This window comes from Erpetoichthys calabaricus, chromosome 8 (assembly GCF_900747795.2).
Source record: "Erpetoichthys calabaricus chromosome 8, fErpCal1.3, whole genome shotgun sequence".
NCBI classification, from domain to species: Eukaryota; Metazoa; Chordata; class Cladistia; order Polypteriformes; family Polypteridae; genus Erpetoichthys; species Erpetoichthys calabaricus.
Genome location: NC_041401.2, coordinates 1,992,670 through 2,012,799, shown reverse-complemented (window position 1 = coordinate 2,012,799; position 20,130 = coordinate 1,992,670). Strand labels below are relative to the sequence as shown.

Here is a 20,130-nt window from a genome sequence, read left to right as displayed (position 1 = left end):
CCATTTGTTTAGCTAATGGCTAAGCTGTCCCAATGTATCGTCCAGATTTTTCTGAAAGGTTGTCGAGGTTTTCTGCTTCAACTAGAGGTCTCAGTAGTTTATTCTGGTGCAGTGATGGGTACACTCTGTGGTCATAAAATATTCCTGGGCATACTTCAAAAAAAAAAAAAAAAAACCAGTAGCGCGTACCCTGACATCCTGGCTAAATTGCCCATCAGGGTCTCGTGCGTTATGCCCCCCTAATTCCTAACTATCTCTGTCACCCCTTCATCCCCTAATAGCTAATGTGTGTGGTTAGCAGACTGATGTGAGAATGGCTGCCATCACATCACTGAGGTGGATGCTGCACGTTGCTGGTGCCTGAAGTGGCTCCACTGCTTATGTAAAGTACTCTGAAAGGCGCTATATACACATGATTATTTATGATTATTGTCATCATTATTATTATGGCACTCTGTTATTTCCCTTCCTTAGCATTCACTGTTGTCAGCAATGGGATACAACTAAGAGAGCAAACTCTACAAAATGGAGGAGTTCCACTAAAATGTGAATGGGATCTTGGGCATTTAAAGTTATGGCAAAAACTGAAATGTTTCACCACCTGGCTGAGCACAGAGATCAGGCTGATGCACTGATTGTGAAGGTGCTTGGAATAAAAACCTGCAGCCTTGAGGGGGTCCCAGGCCTGACTCTGTGAATCGCTGATTTTTAGGCCGTAAGGCACAAATAGGTGAGAAAACTCGACAGGAGAAGAGAATTGCAAAGAAAAGCCATTAAAGATGGGCCCAAAAATACCACTAGGTCTTAACTGTACTATTAACACTGCCCTTTTCCAAATCAGAATTTGTGAAGGTTCAGCTAATTAAACAATGACATCAATCAAAGGTAAAACTGGCCGAGCGATTCTCAAATTGTTTGGAAGCAACAAACCGGCAGCCACGGGTCTGAACTCGAGGAGCTCAGCTTGGGCCAAATGGCGACGCACAAGTCATTTGTTGTAAATGAGTTTATATTAATACTGGGCAGGTGTTTTGTTTGTAAAACGAAATTGCTCACATTCTGTCCCTTCAACATTTTTAAATGAGCATTGTTTGAAGTTTGTTTAAAAAAAAAAACAAATGCTATGACAACTGTTGGTGTATTTATACTGTTTAACTTGTTTTAGAAAGATATATTTAAGTAGCCGTACCTTATAAATTAGTCATCTGCTGTATTCGTATCTAGTGTTTTCTTTTAATTTTGCTGTCATTGCTGTAACTTGTCTTGTTATCCTTTTCTTGTATTTGAGATTTGTCACAATAAAGGTTACTGAAAAAAGGGCGCGCGCATGCACACACGCTCGTCTCTCGCATAAACAACCTCCCGCCACCAGGACAATCGAGACTCTTCGTCTGTGGGCGGGCTGATCTGGCCAGTGACCCAATGGCGCCGTCGTGAGCCTGTCTCCAGGGCAACTTGGCCAATCCCCGCCTGCGTAATACATGTCAATCAAACACATTACCAAACCCACAGCCAATGGATCCTGCGTTGGCGCATACTGTTTGACGACTCAGCTAATGGCTCGTGGTCAGCTGCAGGGCGGGCTCTTTGTAGCTTCCACCAATGATCGGTGTGCTGTGGCCAAGACTCCGGACGCCGCGCTGCTTGCCTCCATGCGTAGGCTTGAGCCAATGGGAGTGAGCGTTGCGGGGCGAACGCTCAGTTGGCGGACCAATCGTGACACGCCTGAATCTCGCTGCCTTCGGAGCCCCGGAGATGCTGCCGAGCTCTGGCTGAAGGGAGCGGATCTTGGAGCCGTCGCATCGCCTTTCATGTGGAGCCTCGTGAAGGAGCGCCATGTCTCAGCGAGTACGGAGGAACGGCTCGCCCACCTCCAGTGGCGTCGCAACGTGCACCGGTAGTGTGGGCGCCGGCAGCCGTCTACTGCCCATGAAAGCCACGGTTCCATTCCAGCTGAAGCCGCAGCAGTCGCCTCTGCCACCCCCTCCGCTGCCCCCCTCTCCTCCTCCGCCACCACCGCCGGGCTCCACGCGGGGCAGCCCCACGGTAGCGATCCTTGGCTCTCCCTGCGCATCTCCTCCACCTACGACCTGCAGGGTGAGGCCTCCCAGGGGATCTCCGGAGAGGAAAAGCCCAGGCTCTCCTCGAGGTAAGCGTACGATTGGGGGGGGTCCTCAAAAATAATCATAATAAAAGGTGAGAGGCCTGGGGCCTGAAGGATAACGAGTCCAAAACTGAGAGAGGGGGACAAAACGGGCCTCCAGGACAGGACAATAAGAAGAAGCGGGGGGCCACGCACTCTGTCACGTTGTTCTATTCCTGTATGAGAAGAGCGTGCACCCCGTAGAAGGCGCTATATTAAGGGGCACGGGGGGGGGTGTCGCGCACGTTTGTTGGTGATCGTAACTAGTCGGGCTCACTATGGAGGGTCATTGACGAGGCAGGGCTGAGCTGGAAACGCGAAACGTGCGGGCCTTGAGGAGGACACGACTTGGAGCAGAAAGGAGATCAGGACACGAGCACATTCTCCATGGGAGTCGTAGAGAGAGGGGACCGTGGTACTGCTCACGATGAAGGGCGCTGTATAAAGTAAGGTTTGAACGAAATGCCAATCTACCTGGGGGTGTGGGGTGAATGATTAGCTTTCAGAATAATGTAAATGTTGACTTGGACAAGTGAAGGACTTGGAGCACAGTGGCATGAGGAGGGCCCACCTGAGCGAGGTGTGCAGTCCAAGTCCTAATGGCGGTTCATAGCCAGGGCAGAAACTCTGAACACAAACTTTTGTGGTTGGTGTGCCTCAGAGCTGCTTCTTTGTGCACCCTCAGGCCAAAAGTTGGGAAACAAGTAGATTTCATGCATAGAAGTTTGGTGTAACAGTAGCAGTCAACAGAGTTTTCCGGGAAAGTGGCTAGTGGCACTGGAAATTGTCAGTCGATCACTTTTTATTTTTCTTTTTTCTTTAGACCACCCTTAGATAGAATTGGCCGTTCTTGGCAACAAGGGGTTCAAGGCAGGAACTGAGCTTGAAGAGGAGACCACACTTGTATCCATTCATCTGCTTTGTGCTGGTCAGGGATATTTGGAGGCAGAATCTACCCCTGCAGTCTTCCATACTAACTTTGTATGTTTGAAACTTTATGTTGCTATAGTGTGGTGAGAAGGTGAAGGACGGGACAAGAAGATCGTTTGAAAAGGGACATTTGCATTGTTGACCAAAGTAGGTGTTTTTTTTTTTTCTGACTGACATGGGTCCTTACTCTCCTCGTAATCCTCCGCCAACCTGTTAATTGCTTTTTTTATATCGACACATTTTTCTTGAGCTTACTGGTCATTTGAGTAGAATGTAGGGATGGCCTGTCCCATAACAAATCGAGTCATATAACTGGACATGTCAGGGCCATTTTGTGTGAGAGCCCAGGTGCCCTGCTGTTCGTGGGCCTCCACGGCTCTCTGTTCAGGTTATTCATAGTCTTGACGGTATTAGCATTGATGGCACTCGTTCAGGACAGAACAGGTGCCCTCTAGTGTTCATGGGCATCACACAACACCAAGCAGGGCCTTCCTGGTGTTGGTGCCCGTCATGCAGGACAGAGCAGGTCTCTCTTGGTGTGATGGGCTTGTTTAGGACAGAGCAGGTGCTTCCAGTGTTGAAAGGTCTCGCGCAGGACAAAGCAGGTAGTCCCTTAGTATTACAGAGCAGGTGCTCTCTATATTTGGCAAGCGTTATGCAGGGTACAGCAGGTGGGGTGCCCAACTGTTGAGGAGCCTGAAGTAGGACAGATCAGACACATTATATTTGGTGAATGGCATCTTATGGAACAAACAGAGTGGTGCCTACAAAGTTTGAAGATGCCACTAACACTCTTGCAATGTGTTTTCCATTTTCTGTAATGCTAAAGCTATCTAGGGGTCCGGATTTCGGTCTGTATTGGATCACACACATCACAGATAAAATAGAAATCTTTAGTGTTGGTTTTCCTCCACTTGGTTCTCTAATTGCCATTCCTTGTTTGCCCAGATGGTCTCTGGTTGCCCGCAGGTTTTGATTTCAGTAATTCTTTTGAATTTTCTGCCACTCCCTGTTTTTGATGGCACTTTGCTTCCCTTTAAGTCATTTGCCCCTAGTTCTGTTGTCCAATGTCAGTTTTCTACCATAGCTGAGTCCTGATTTCTGATAAGATCAGCTAAAGGAGAACATGTCTGTTGTTTTTATTCGAGCCACTGGTTTGTGAACAATACACACAGGTGCCAGTGACACAAGTGTGTCTGTTCTGCCACTGGCTTTGAAGTTACTTTCACTTCATTGTTAAGTTACTGTGAGTAACGATAAAACGGAAACAAGAACCCTGAATTTAAACAAGCAAGGGAAACCAAACGAAGGGAGAGGAAGCTGAGGTGATAAATGTCAGCCTGAAGTGCTCGGTGAAGAGGAGCCTGGATGGAATGAAACCAGAGCCACTTCACATTGTGCCAAGAGGGTGGCACACATTGGGGGGCCCTGTACTGGTCATCTCATCCTCACTCTGCAGTCCCTATAACAATATAAACACATATATGCTTAATTATTCGAATGAAGCAACACATGAAACGGTTAACGTTTATTCACAATGAAGTCTAAAAGTGCTGGACCAGCAGTAGCTCCATTTGAAACTGGAGGCACGTCCAGCCCCCTTAAGTCATTGGTCACTAGTTGCTTGCTAAAAGTTATTTCAGACTGTGACCTGACTAAACCAGTTTGGGGTGTTGGAGGAGACTTGGCTGGTGGTAAAATGGTGATTTCAAGCAGAGACGGCGGGCACATGACCACCGTGAGTGCAAGAAAAGAAGAAGGAAGCTGAAGGAGTTAGGAGGGAAACGGTGCAAGTGAGCCGTCTTTGGGAACGTTGGTTATAAAAGTAGGAGCGAAGAAGAGAAGGCTGTGGGTGGGGAATCTGGGCAGCTAGTAAGACACCTGAAGGCTGCAGTGGCATTAGTGACAACTGCATGTCACCTCCCTGCTGCCATCCATCCATCCAAAAATCTTGTGACACCAATCCCCCTGTCGTCCCCTGCTCGCCCCTTGAGAAAGCCTTCAATGGGATTAACAGTCCTGAGGGTTCCTTATTTTAGTGTGGGCCGCAACACAACAGCAACGCTTGTTTCGATTGTCTATTTTAATACTAAAAGTTTCTCTCAACATGCTTTACAATAAGAGAAAAGTAAGAAATAAATTAATAGAAACGTTTACAATACAAATAAGTAGTAAAAATAGATGAGCCCCCAGGCATGGTCTCAATTACTGTGATGTAAGTTTGGAGTCCCCTAAAAGCCCAAACCCAGACCACAACTACATTCTGCAAGGCTCGGGTTCATAAGATCATTTTATTTGTCTGGAAAATCTTTTTCATAAACCTTTCTGCTATTTCGCAGACACAGCAGTCTTCGTCTTCTTTTACCACCTCCATTATCTCTGTCCTCCGCTTCTTAACCTCCAGGCACAGGACAGGGTGACATCCCAGTAGCACCACCCAGCAGGGCCATGCAGATCCACAGGCCTCCAGAGGGGAGCGCTGCCACCAGTGTACTCTGGGAACACCTGTGCCTGATGGGCAGACTTCCACTGTCATTCAGTCCCGCTGGCCTTGTGACTGGGTATGGTACCACCCACCAGCCTGGTTTGGGTTGCCAGTCCATCTACTGTTAACTACACTCAGATGTAATGGTTACAGTGGTAAGTCTAATACCAGTGGAGACAATTAACCTGCAGGGCTTCAAGGCCAAAAGACCAGGCAGCATCGGGCACACTATTTTTGTCATGATGGAGCAAGTCTTGTCAAAACATTGAAGTGTCCACATTCCTTCCAACACCATTGGCAGATGCCACTGCAGAAAACCAGAAAAGTGAGGAACACAGTGAAAGGTGCCAGTCTGTTAAGTGGATGGCATAGCAGCCCAGATTATAACCTGTTAGAACTGGCACAAAAGCGGGAATTGAGAGATACTCACAGGGTGACTGACAAAAATTGATACACAATAATAATTCTGTGCATGGAAGTGGTTGGTAACATAAGCGTCAAGTTAGCGGGCAGCACAGACAGACTCTGGCGTTTGTGGGCTTATTTCCGTCTCGTCTGGTGGTTGGGAGTCTGCGCCAATACAGCACCTTGCTGCACCCACCACATGGCTACTGAGTATTCACGTGTAAAGTCGGAGTCAGTAAGGCGAGTTGGTCCTCACACTCCGTGTCACAAAGGTGAGCAGCACAAATACGAGGGCCTGTCTGGGGCTGGGGTGGCACATAGATAACCTAAGCCCGCTCCGCCGACCGGCCTGCTCATTTGTGTGACACTTTACGCGTTCTGTTTCATCAAATGTTGTCTTTGCGTGTTTAAAGCGCTCCGAGCTGGGAGGCAGCAATTGTGCAATATAAGAATTTATTTGAATTTTATTTTGTGGTTTTTAGCTCTTTTTGCATGACTGCTATTTTTGGTTTTGTGAAGCAAAATAAATTACAGTAGGATGAATCAACAGGTCACAGAAATGAAAAGGCAGTATGGCCGAATAGGCAGTGACTCAGTCTGTTACACCATTAGTCAATGTGCCGCTCCTCACTGGCAAGAGTGTAGCGAGGCCCGCCGACGCACATGGCGCGTGTTTGTGGCACCTGCCACAGTCTGATGGGCGATGATCGGCCACCACGTCTCAGGCTTTTTTATTTGCTGCCGGTGTTGGTAGATGGATGGGCCACAGGACAGATTTTCTTTGGATAAGCTGGGGTGGTCCTTGTCTGTGTGACGGGGGACCTGACTGAAGGAGCAGTCCTTACGGGGTCAGGTGGTTGCTAATCGGTGTGAGGAAGACTTGGGAGTCGTAGTGGACTGGTCCTCCACTACATCCAGACAGTGGACAGCAGCCGGTAAGAAGGCTGACAGGATGTTAGGTTATATAGCGCCCTGATGTGTAGAGTACAAGTCAAGAGAGGGTACCCTTATGTATCTAACAAGTATCTGCACCCTTCAGTTTTCTGTGTAATAAGTTGAAACTGACAGCCGTTGTTTGGCAGCCCCCATTTTTTTATTCCCTAGAGCAGACCCTTTGTTTTCGATATTGGACTGACGTATTATTTTAAACAATAGAAACAAATGAAAATAGCAAGGACAAAGTTTAGGGGTCCCAATGATTATTATTTCATACCACACTCTTTTGAGGCACAGACTGCAACCAAGTGCTTTCTGTAGCTCTGAATGAGACTTCTGGACCCCTCAGTTGGCCATTTGGCCCAATCTTGATCGGAGTGCTCCTGTTCTCAAAGGCCAGGTTTATACTTCAGAAGACATGACGCGCGCTCCAGTGGACACAACTGCTACGCGAGCGGTGTTCTGTACATACTTACACGCACACTGTATGTAAATCTGGAAGATTCCATCAGGTGGCAGTGCGAGATATCATCACTGGGACAGCAGGTTTGGCTTTGCTGTGGTGGGAATTGCCGTTAACATCCATTAAATTCGGAGGACACCTTGCCACAATATCTCTGAAAAGGATGGACGTTTAATAATTACATCCATTAATCCAGGGATGCACCCATTCCAGCCAGTCTTGGGTGTGAGGCCATAACCAATTCATCACAAGGTGAATACACTGGCGTCATTTTAGTGTCACCAAATCCCCAAAACTGCACGTCTTTGGAAGGAAACCATAGCACATTGTGGCAACCCACCAGGAAAACATGCAAACTCCAGGCAGGGAACACCAGGGACGTGACTCCCTACTACGAGGCAGCAGCGCTACAACTCTGCCACCGTGCCACCCCATATGTGTCATTATTAACAGTATTCCTTATTTAAATGAAGTTACCTGTAAAATGTAACATACATACTTTAATGCATTTCATCATGGAAGTGACGTCAAGTAGAAATCTAAGGATTCTAAACATGCAGAGAGCTGGAATATTACAAACTAGCCAACCTGTGGCGCAGCATACACCGCATGATTATGTATTGATGGGTGAACACTTCCTGAAAGACACAGTTGTCCAAATGGGGTGGGTTTGAGGATACGACTGTAAGTGAATGCAAAGATGGAACTCTGGAGAGAGAGCAGGGAAGCGGGCCCAAGAGGTTTTTGGGTCCTAACCGTCCAACGTCGGGTCGGCACAACCGGTGACGATCCTTTCGCGGGTTCACCTACGGAACCCGTGTTAGGACATTTACATCCTCTAGATAGGCAAGTTCGATCGTCTGACGCCCATTCCGCCCCCGCCATTCTAGTCTGCCGATTTGTTAAGTCATCTCTTAGTCATCGTTCAGTACGCACTGCCTGCTCATGTGTCCGCCCCCAACTCCTCACCAGAATTGCTTTTGTCTGTGTACAGTCCACATGCACTTGTGAGTCACGTTGACTGTTCATTTTCCACACACCGCCTCAGTCGCATGCACCTGCGAGCCACGTTCGGGTCGGGTGAGGTTTCCCGTGTTGAGTCAAATTAAGCCACAGGCTCCACACCTGGTGGTGCCCTTCCGTCAATTCCTTTCAGTTTCAGCTTTGCAACCATACTCCCCCCGGAACTCTAAGACTTTGGTTACCCTGTTGGCTGCCCGGCGGGTCATGGGAATAACGCCGCCGGATCGCCAGTTGGCATCGTGTATGGTCAGAACTACAATGGTATGTGATCTTCTTCGAACCTCCGACTTTTGTTCTTGATTAATGAACACATTCTTGGCAAATGCTTTCGCTCTCGCATGTGCCATGGTCGGCTGTTTAGTGAATTGTTGGCGGGCATGGCTGTCTTGTGTGCGTCTTGCTTGCCATGGACTTAGTGAATTATATATATAGATGTAATGTGTTCTATGTGGCGATTGTTACCTGCTGCTGCTGTCAGGTCAGGAGGAAGCCACAGAAGCTGGTAGCGATTAACAAAGGGGTCAGTTTGAAGATGACGTTTACAACGGTCTCCTTTAATGATAAACTACAAGATTAAAGTGGGCATTTTGAGATAAAAGCCGAAATTTCCACTTTAATCACATATAGAATAGAATGCCTTTTATTGTCACTATACACATGTACAATGAGATTAAAGGCAGCTCCTCCAGTGCAAACATATATGGAGAACACAACAAGTCAATAAACGTCCATCCATCCATCCATTTTCCAACCCGCTGAACCCGAACACAGGGTCACGGGGGTCTGCTGGAGCCAATCCCAGCCAACACAGGGCACAAGGCAGGAATCAATCCCGGTCAGGGTGCCAACCCACCGCAGGACACACACCAAGCACACACTAGGGCTAATTTAAGAATCGCCAGTCCACCTAACCTGCATGTCTTTGGACTGTGGGAGGAAACCCACGCAGACACGGGGAGAACATGCAAACTCCACACAGGGAGGACCCGGGAAGCGAACCCCGGTCTATTAACTACAAGGCAGCAGTGCTACCACTGTGCCACCATGCTGCCCAGTCAGTAAACAAATGGTGCAAAAAAAGTTCTGCGACGCTATATACAAATGGAAGAATAAGTAACTATTGCACATAATTTAAATATTACACAATAATGCTGATCATGTGCAGTGAGTAGTGGATGTTGGACCCTGAGAGTAATGATATTGCACAGTTATTATCAGTACCATTTAGATATTGGATATTGCGCAGTTGATGGCTAGAAGGAGGTCCAGGGATTGGGGGGTTGGACTGTGTAGTTTAGAACGGTTCTGGCTGTTCTCGAGTCTATTTGTCCTTGTTGTGATGCCCCTGTAGGCGGCAGGTCAAACAGATCAAAGCCAGGGTGGCAGCTGTCCTTGATGATGTTGATGATGAGGTGTAAATGTCCATCAGGGAGGAGAGAGGGCAGTCGATGATCTTCTGTGCCATCTTTACTACTCTCTGAAGCCTCTCCCTGTCTGCCGTACCATACTGTGATGCAGTACGCCAGCAGGCTCTTGCTGGACAAGTGGTAGAAGGTCAGTAGCAGGTTGGAGTCCAGGTTGTGCCTTCTGAGGACCCTCAGGAAGTGTAACCACTGCTGAGCCTTCTTGATGACTGCTGTGATGTTGTCTGTCCAGGAGATGTCCATGGAGATGAGGACGCCGAGAAACCAGAAGGTATGGACCCTCTCCACACACTTGCTGTTGATGTAAAGGTTGGCCAGGTCGGTGCTGTGCCTCCTGAAGTCGACAATGATCTCCTTGGTTTTCCTGGTGTTCAGAGCCAGATTGTTCTTTGAACACCAGGCTGCCAAGTCCAACCACTGTGGTGTCGTCAGCAAACTTGACGATGAGGTTGTTGTTGTGGGCCGAACAGCAGTTGTGGGTGTAGAGACCGTAAAGGAGGGGGCTCAGCACACAGCCTTGTGGGGTACTGGTGTTCAGTGTGCGAATGGAGGAGTGGTGGGGGCCGAGTGTCACAGTCTGGAGCCGGTTGGTAAGAAAGTCCTTTTATCCAGACACATGTGAGAGGGGGAGGCCAAGAGTGACCCGTTTGGTGATGAGGATACTCCTTTTCACTGTGTCCCTAACTTTTTTTCCCTCTGTTGCTCAAATACTCCTCTATACAGGACTCCTAGCAGGCCACTTCTGAGCTTTCCAGGGCCTTCTAGATGCTCGTAGACGTGCTTAGGGTCATCACCCTGCTAGACGGAGCTTTCAGACACTCGCTCCAGATTGCCTTTATGATCTTCTGACTTCATTCTGCTCCTGCGCAGATTCAAGCACAGCAAGCCCCCTAATGTTGATGAGCCTTCTCTATTTGTCACAGTAGGGCTGGCATCATTGTGTCATCTGTGACTTCACAAGAGGCTCGGATTTCGTTTCATCTGTCCAAAGAACCTTCTCCCATGCCTTTTAGCAAACTCCAGTCTGGAGTCTTCCACCATGGAGTAGGGCTGTGTGATTGTCACATCACAATTTGAAAGCGTCTTCACTGGACGGTGGGGGTTATGAAGGTGCGCAGGATGCAGTAGTTGTGTTTGTAACTCGGCACACGTGACGGTGTTCAGTGATGTTCTTACGATGATTCAGAGGTGATTCACTTCACTTAAAACTGCTACAAATCACGATTGTCTTATTGGCACAAAGTGAGTCGTCTTCACCTTCCTGCGCTCCAGCACCTTCCTTATTGATCAGCGTTGTGTCTGCACGGCGTATCAAACTGGCTTCTAATTGGAATGTCGTCAGTGTCGGGTTCGGTTCTCTGATTCTGTAAACGGGTTTGTTTGCACCACTAGACTGACGTTAATGAACTGGCGTATCCCTGAGAAGAACAGAATGATCAGTTGTCTCACTTTTCACCTTCAGCTTTTTCTTGTCTGTCTTTTTGGGAACCCAGAATTTGTCTTAGGTAGGTTTTTGTGTTGCTGGAACTGAACCACTGAACGATGGCCTGCAGCAGCTGCTTAATAACCGAGGTGAGCAAGGATCAGGCAGAAAGAGAGGAGGGGACACCATGTACAGACGACTTGGCCAAAAAACACAAAGAAGATTATTCCTGCATTTTCAATAACTGGCTAATAAAAACTAAAAATATAATATATATATGTTCCAGTATTTTTGAGGCCCCAACCCATCTGTCACAGGCCCTTGGAATTGTCGTAAGATTCCCCCGTGACGATGTGATGCTAAACTGGCATAGCACAGGAATGCGAGGACCTGACCGCTTCCTTGTGAGGCGCCTGAGATTTAAATTAAAAAAAGAAAAGCGATGGCCGCAGTTTGAGACTTGGAGGAAAGTGCAAGTGTTTTTAGCCAACTGACGACGTGTCCAGCCAATTGGTGATGGACGATCTCCTTAACCCTGTCATGGGGTCCACCTTCATTCACGCAGCCATGGATGGTGAGCCCTGATCCTGCAGGTCAGCCTGAATGTGTATTATTGTTTCTCCACCATTTGAGCTGTCCTTCTGTTCATTCTGGGGTCACACTTCATCTTCTCGCCACATTCCATAATGTTGGCTGTGGTCCTGTTGACCTTGAAGTTCTTGATCATTTTGGCACCGATGGTCACAGAAACTTGGAAGATCTTGTTGCCTTTACCTTGACCATGTTTGGCTGTTATCCTCTTCCTTTCCTTCTCCTCTTATCCGTGTTCAGCGTGAGGCAGAGACAGAGTGACAAATTAGAAGACACTTGTGATGCTGATTGGAGGAATTAGTTTGCTTGCTTTATAATGATTTTATTTTGTTTAAATAATCCATTAAGTCTTAAATCAAAAGCAAAGGGTCTGCTGTGTGGTGCGTTCATATAGAATGTCACTAAATTGTGATTCTCTTTTAAATAGTAGAAGGGTACCAGGACTTGAGGCCTCACCTGGGGTTCTGTATCCAGTGTTGGTGTGCACATTACAAAAAGAGACCTAGCAGCACTAGAAGTGGTCCTCTTTGGACTAAGAGGTACGAGGAGAGACTGAAGGAGTTGAACTTTTTCAGTTTAACCTCCTTGGCGTTAACCGGAGAATCTGTTGGACTCCAAATTCAATGGAAAAACGGTTAAGCCCCCTGTGTCCCTTGGGATAAGTTGTTATGATCCAATGATCTACCACATTAGGCCTGACTAACGCTCAGGGTGGTATTCTGCTGCCATCTAGTGGATAAAGTAACATTGTGCTGCTAAAACATCATGACAGTTTCTATGTATTTTGCCACTCTACTGTAACTCATCAATATTCATGAGTGGGGCGGAGCCTTCAAACCTAACACACAATGGCGTGTAATCAAGAAGCTGTAAAGTCAGTTTTAGAACAAACTGAAACCAAACTGTTAGTGGAATGAAGTGCTAGAGAAGGAAACGTGAGCGGGCCATCAGACGCTGACACGCACAGTGAAACTGATGCTTACGACGCCTTGCGAGTGAACTGTCGTGATATGTCCGGTGACTTCGGTCACGAGAAGCTTCAGCATGGCGCAGTAGGTGTGTGGCAAAAAAAAAAAGCAAAATGATTGCAATCAAGTAGAAAGACAAGAAAACGTGAGCCCCCCCAGTTATTGTTCACAGTGCAGCAACCGTCTGTGTTTGTGTCCGAGGAAATGTGGAAGTGCTTTGCACCTGGTGGCCTACAATGACACGAGACGCGCCTCGATTGTGCAGTTCAGGCACCAACATTCTACCATCTCGTGTGCAAGATAAAGAAAAACTGCGAGTGATGTCCCCTCGAGCTTCTCGTATGCTCAGATGTGGGGATGGATATCACAAAACAAGGATTAGATTATTCTATTATGGACATTGAAGAACAATCAACGAGAAATCAATTACTGTAAAAGTAAAGGTGAATAAATCGGACTCTGCAGCGGAATGAATAAAAAGGTAAAGTAGCACTTCTGGTTGGTGGAAATGACCCAAAAGTTGATAGAAATCTGCGTTTTGTACCAAATACCTGGTTGACTGAAGTGAAAGCGTCCTCGGGTTATCGCGTTCACACACACACACACACAGACAGACACATAATTCCAGAAATGGTATTTTTCAGACTTTTTAGATGATTACAGTACTATCAAAGTACTTCGTATACGAAAAAGTAAAATATCTCAAAGAAACAGGCGTATGCTGTGACGGTTAGACGGCGGGTTGGTGACAGTCTCATAACGTGTCACACAAAGGGTGTGTACTAAATCTGCATTACAGCACTGGACACTCGGCAGACGTGCCACGTTTTATGTCAGCAGCTCGGTATTTAAGGCTTCTGTTACTCGTTTTTGGCTTAAACCTTAGTTTCCATTTGCTGAGCCTCCTCAGTAGAGTTTGTCATTTTGCAAGTCGAAGTTGTAACACACCCTGAAGTAGCTCAGGACGGGTCACGCTCTGCGTAGTTAGTGTCTGAGACGGTGACACTTTCAGATATTTATTTCAGGACAAAAACCCAACTTTCTGAAAGCGTTAATACATACAGAGGTACATGACGGTGACAGTAAAGGACAATGCAGCTCAGTGATCGAGGGGAGGGTCACTTACCACAGCAGTGACATTCGTGGCTCAGGTGACTGAGCAGTCGGATTGAAGGAGCATGTCATGAGGTGGCTGGACACGGGTGTGTGGTGGTCCTGATATCTGCAAAAGGACGAAGGTCCAAGTCTTTAAGGTGCTCCCTGTTTGTGAGACATGGACGCTATCCAGTGACCCGAGATGAAGACTGGACTCCTTCATGTGGGTCTCTTCAGAGGGTCCAGGGGTCCCGCTGGTTTGATTTTGAGTCCCGAATGAGGCACATGACCTGCACTGTGACAGAGCGTCAGTTACGGCACTACGGCCATGTGGTGTGATTACCCGAGGGTGATCCGGCTCACGGGACCCTGATTGTTGAGGACCAGGCCAAGGGGACGCCTGGCTGTGGCAAATAGAGGGTCATTTCCAGAGGGTGGGACTGCCTGGGGAGTTGACAACCAGGATCCTTGGCTGTTTTGTCGTGTGGTGGGTGCGGTGACGTGCTCCCTGGCCTGATCGAGGGGTCACTTCATTAAATTATTGTGTAGACGTATAACACGTAACACAAAGTCCAGTCCTCTGTGGGCTCAAGGTGAGCAGCCTTCAAACAGGTTAGACACTTCCTACCAGTTCCTTACCAATGAAGGTAAATGTCAGGTTCAAGCACGTTGTCTTCAGAGGTGACACTCCCGCCACAGTGGTGTATGAGCCTCCGTTTGAACCGTCCTCAGTTGTCCTGCACATTTGGTTTTACCTTCTCCTGTTTAATTCCAATACTTCCTTTAAGTATGGCCAATAAGGAATGACAGGGACCCCATTTTACTCCATGTTGAGGGGCAGAAGGGTTTAAGAGATGAAGAGGAGACCTGACTGACTGAAGTGTTTAAAATGATGAAGAGGATTAGTGCAGTGGGTCAAGACACTGACTTTAAAATGAGGTCATCAAGAGCATGGGGACAGCTGGAAACTTGTGAAGGGGAAATTTAGAACAAACGTAGGGATGAAAACCAAGAGACCGAGTCGTGTGGGGGACAGAAGGACTTTAGGGACTTGATGTTTTTTAGGAGAAATATGTGGATGGGAACGGCGAGTTTTGTTGGGCTGAATGAATGGCCTGTCCTCGTCCAGACTGTTGTAACGTTTAAAGAGACAATCCCAACACACTCGTTGACATCGTGTTTAAGAACATTCCCACCTTTCACAGATGTGTCTTCACTAACACGGGGCGCATGCGTCTTGCTGTGTGAAATTGGGCTCTGCAGTCCAGCGATGATCGTTTTTCTTTTAATAAATTGTAATAAACTCTCCGGACCCTACTGACGTTTCACATTGGAATAACGGGACGGGCGAACAGAAGCCTTCAGACTTACCAGTTAATGCCGTTGCCGAGTGTTGATCCGCGTCTTGTAAAATCCGGTGGGGTTCACAAAGATGCGTCTGATTTCAAAGTGATTTGTTTCACTTGTACGTCATTACAGAGCAGTGCAGTGTGGGTAAAGGGTTTAGGTGAGCGTCACATTTATGACGTCATGTCACGAGGGCTCAATATGACCTCCCATACTGACGGAGCTGAGGGGTCGACATCTCCTCGCAGGCTCGTCCGGTGACAGTCACAACTCTGTGACCTGTGATTGGTCCTTTGAAATCGAGTGAATCTTTTTGAATGACCCTGTGCTTGAGACCCGGCGTGACTCTGATAGGAGGAGAGTGGGAGAGTGAGAGCCATTTTGAAAAGCGTGCAGCACTCGCAGTCCTCCCCGGGTGGCGGTGCTTTGTGTCACATGGTTGGTTTTGATCCGATTCACACTTCATGTTTGTATCCTTACCTCGAGCATCTTGGTACCAGGATTGTGCGAGACTTTGTGTCGTCACTAACATGCTTACGGGTTTCCTTTTATCGAAGCTCAACGGCGGCCGTGTTTGGTAAGTTTTCAGTTTTTGTTTTCCGGGCAGGATATCGCTTTAAATGGCTCGACTTTGGAACGCCATTTCACGTGATAAATCGGGCCAAACTTCCCGTTTACGAGGTCGCCTGATTGAAGAGGGTCTGCAGAGCAGTTGGAGGACATTAGGAAATCTGAAGACGAGCCGCCCAGAGGTGACAGAAAGTAATTTAGCAGTAAGGGTGGGTAAGGATATGTGGAGGGTGAAACGGGCACCATTGTCCTGAAGACGTTGTGAGTGGTTTATGAAGGCGCGGAGACCTGAAGTAACATGGCGGTGTCGTCTCGGGAGATGCGGTCGCGTAGCCGTCGTGTGAGGCACCGTGCAGGATGTGAATCATTGACAGCCGTGTACTGAAATGCATAGACAATGTGTGGAGGGGCACACACGTGGTGGTGGCACACGTACGCACTTGATTCTGAAACTCTCAACTACGTTGTGACGTTGGCCATGTGTCGAAACACGGCGACTTCATACTGGAGTGCAGTTAAATTATACAAGTGTGGTGGTTTTGTGGCTTTTAAATGTCGGCTCCTGCGTTGTGCCAGCGAGAGAGTGGGCTTCACCCCACATACCCCTCTGAGAGAGGACACCATGGATTGGGGAATCGACTAGAAGACGCACTGAGACATTCAGTTACCCAGCGTGTACGATAAGGAAATCCGTAATTTGGTTGCCCGGTAGCTCGACTCATCAATGACGGCGTGGAGATGAGCTGCACGTTGATTGGCACAATGATGGATTTCTGTGGACTCTGTAATGTTATGACGGTAGCGGGTGGAGTAGTCGGGGTTCCCGTCATTTCACGGTGAGTTGGTTCTACTTCACTACCCTGAGATTAGCGATTGGCACAGGTAGGAATTTTAAACCATCCTAAGGACATGTGACATTAGTGACCCTATAACCGAGTTTGGACACTAGAGGGCGATGTGTTGCATGTTGATTGTCACAATGAAGAATTTCCCAGAACTCTGAACTCAGGACATAAGTAATAACAGAGGTCAGACACTAGGGGGCGGTGTAGTCCTGGTCAGGTACTCCTACTGACTGATGACGGTGCCAGAGAGTGGCAACGTGTTACATGGTATCAGTTGAGCTGATGCCCCCCCGTGTCATTCATGACTACTGAAATAAGGAAAGGTATTAAGTTGTCTGCGGTGTGCGCACTCGGCTGTATCGCTGAAGGTGGTCCACTGTTGGGTGCCCAGCGAGTCTCGAGTCAGTGCCCAGTGTAACTGCCATTCACAGCCCTTCTCTCGCCTGTTGTTGACAAGTTGACGCTGCTGCCATTTTTGGCTTTTCTTGTGTGGACACCAGAGGTGCTGTTCTGGCCGCAGCGGTGGGCATTCTCAATGCCAGTACTGCCTCGGGTGGCCTCCCTCATTGTTGAGTGCCACTCACCCTTTTCTCCATTCTGCATTGCCACTTTTGTGGTGGGCAGGTCGTTAGCCGAGTGACCTGTACTGGTGTGCTCACCATCTCCCCTCTGGGCATGTTGACTGTGCCGAGGGGCCGCCATTGGCTGGTGTTTGCTGCCTGTGCTTAATCCCAATATCCCTGGGCCAGTCGAGTGAGGCCTGAGCAAATCTTAGTGCCAGACAGCCAGCTGCCACCGGCAATTAGGCACACGGGTGCCCAGCAGGGGTTGTGGAGGGCAGATGGCCAGACAACAGTCCGTGCTTTGATCTCGGAGAAGAAAGGCCACCATGTCACATGTCCATCTCTTCTCTTCATACAGAAAGACCACGGCCCCCTCCAGTGAGCCCCTCCAGTAACAACATCCGGCGGACGTCTTCTTTGGACACCCTTGCAGCCCCTTACCTCTCTGGACACTGGCCACGGGACGGACACACGCCATGCGCACCCTGCATGAGGGACAAGGCCACACAGGTAATTCTGGGTAACCCTTGGTTTCTTGGGGGGGGGGGTCTGAGGGTTCAACACAGTGCCCCCCCCTTCATAGTCTTTTTGTTCTCTCCACAGACCCCCAGTGCCTGGGCTGAAGAATATTCAGAAAGGAAGAAGGGCTCCCATAAACGATCTGCTTCCTGGGGAAGCACCGACCAGCTGAAGGAGGTGAGCGTCCAGCATCCGGGGGGGTCCAGCCAGAGTGGCTGCAGGTTTTCATTCTGACCGTCTTCTTAATCAGTTTGTGCTGCTAATTCACTTGTTTTGTGACTCAGACCCCCTTGGTGGTCTCTCTTTCCTTAATGAGCAGCCAAACAATAACGTGACACAAAACAAGCCATCGCAGGACCAGCTCACCTGAAGATAAAGGAAGGTGACGGCCTCGGCCATGTTGGTCTGCTCAGGTCACCAAAACAGAAAGTGAGCAGAATGAGAGCAGCGACGAGTCCTGAAGTTCAGCGACGGCTTTGATTAACAGCAACAATCGGCGTCTGGTTAAGGATTGGCAGGAGTTTGATGTTCACCCGTCAGCGCGTCTCACATCTCGGTTCTGATTGGCTCGTCTCACATCTCGGTTTTGATTGGCTCGTCTCACATCTCAGTTCTGATTGGCTGCCATTTAATGAAGAAACAAATCAATACAGAGGACCGAATCCCTAAACTCGGGAGTTCATGAGCAGTGAAACTGATCAGGAAAAGAATGAAAACCTGCAGCCCTCCAGGACACCCCAGCTCTATGCCAACCTCCACTGTCGTTTGGCCTCTAGGGGGGCACACATCTCACTACTGCTCTCTTCCCCCCTCCCATAGATTGCCAAGCTGCGTCAACAGCTGCAGAGGAGCAAACACAGCAGCCGCCACCATCGGGAGAAGGAGCGCCAGTCACCCTTTCATGGCAACCACAGTGCCATTAACCAGTCGCAGGTGAGCGTCTCCCCCTGGCGTCGCTGTTATCGTGCCCACCTCCTGCCGTCACCAATCTCCACATTTCTCTTGCAGACCCACATTCCAAAGAGCGTACTCATCCCCATCCCATCGGTGTCCAAGCCCACAGCCTGCCGCTTCCGGAACAGCGTGGAGGGGCTGAACCAGGAGATCGAGCGCATCACCATCAAGGAGGGCGGCTGCCGTGAGGAGCAGCTGCTTGTGAGTCCGCTACTGGTCTCTGTGGGTGGTCTGGGGGTGAGGGAGACCCCGGCGGACTTGTCACTCTTGTTGTGTCTCGTGGCTCTGCAGCCTCAGGATATTCCCGACGGCCACCGGGCGCCCCCTCCGCTCCCCCTCCGCAGCAGCAGCACGCGCAGCATCGACACGCAGACGCCGTCGGGGGCCGACAGGAGTAGCAACAGCAGCAGCCGCTCGCACTCGGTGTCACCGTCCTTCCTGGCCGTCTCCATGGAGGGCGGTGGGGACAGCCCCTGCTTGGCGGACGACTTGTTACCTGATGGCAAAGAGACAGGTGAGAGTGCCTACCCGGGTGGCACTGGCTCCTGCCAGGCCTGCCGGCTAATTTGTATGTCTGTCGCCCTGCAGAATACGGTGCCAGCTCACCGCTGCCCAAATACGCCTGCTCGCCCAAACCTAACAACACGTACACGTTCAAGCGGGAGCCGCCCGAGGGCTGCGAGAGGGTGAAGGCTTTCGAGGAAGGCGCGTGAGTAGCGGGTACAGGTGGGCGGGGGAGGGGTGAGGTCACCGAGCTGGGGTGTCTTTGTGCCACTCTCACTTTCCTGTGTCCTCCCACAGGCCTCGGCAGCTGCACGAGGTGCCACCGTTCTACGCGCCCGACAAGAACAAAGTGAACTTCATCCCCAAGAGTGGCTCGGCCTTCTGCCTGGTGAGCATTCTCAAACCACTGCTGCCCACCCCAGACTTGACATTTAAGAGCTCCACGCACAGCCTGGCATTACTGCCCAGCAATGGCGAGCAGGAGCGGGTCTCTCGTGGCACGTCGACCAGCAGCCAGCAGCCGCCACCGCTGGCCCGGTACATCGAGGAGTCCGACGACTAAGCGGCATCGCCACGACAAACTTAACCAAACGGCAGCTGCCTTACCTCCCCAAAGAGCGCGGTGCCAGACTTTTGAACTAAAGTGGGCAGCAGGGTGGCCCCCTGGACAGAAGGGTGGAGGGAGATGGGACGGGTCCCAAGCGGCTTGTCTCCAGTTTTTTTTTTTTTTTTTTTTACACTCTGCACGCTGGGGGCTCCTGGTCGGGGGTCTCTGCCTGCCTCAAGAGGTCGTTAGGGTTGGCATGGTGGGTATGGACAAGGAAAGCAAATCCAACAGCTTTGCACTTTGTTATCTTTTTTTAAAATCAATAAATTTGTGCTTCTACGTCACCTGGCGTGAGCAGCCTCTGCATGATGGGGGTCCGTGTTGACCCGAAACAG

At 49.2% G+C, this 20,130-nt stretch overlaps 1 protein-coding gene across 1 annotated transcript; it reads left to right on the top strand.

Moving 5' to 3' along the window:
* Positions 1-1,734: 1,734 nt before the first annotated feature.
* Positions 1,735-20,079, top strand: fam117ba (family with sequence similarity 117 member Ba). The gene is made up of 8 exons (XM_028806159.2): positions 1,735-2,149; positions 17,570-17,721; positions 17,815-17,907; positions 18,550-18,663; positions 18,739-18,885; positions 18,976-19,198; positions 19,273-19,393; positions 19,486-20,079. Exons 1-8 carry the CDS (start codon positions 1,837-1,839, stop codon positions 19,748-19,750), a joined length of 1,428 nt encoding a protein of 475 aa, XP_028661992.1. The 5' UTR covers positions 1,735-1,836; the 3' UTR covers positions 19,751-20,079.
* The last annotated feature ends 51 nt before the right edge of the window (positions 20,080-20,130 follow it).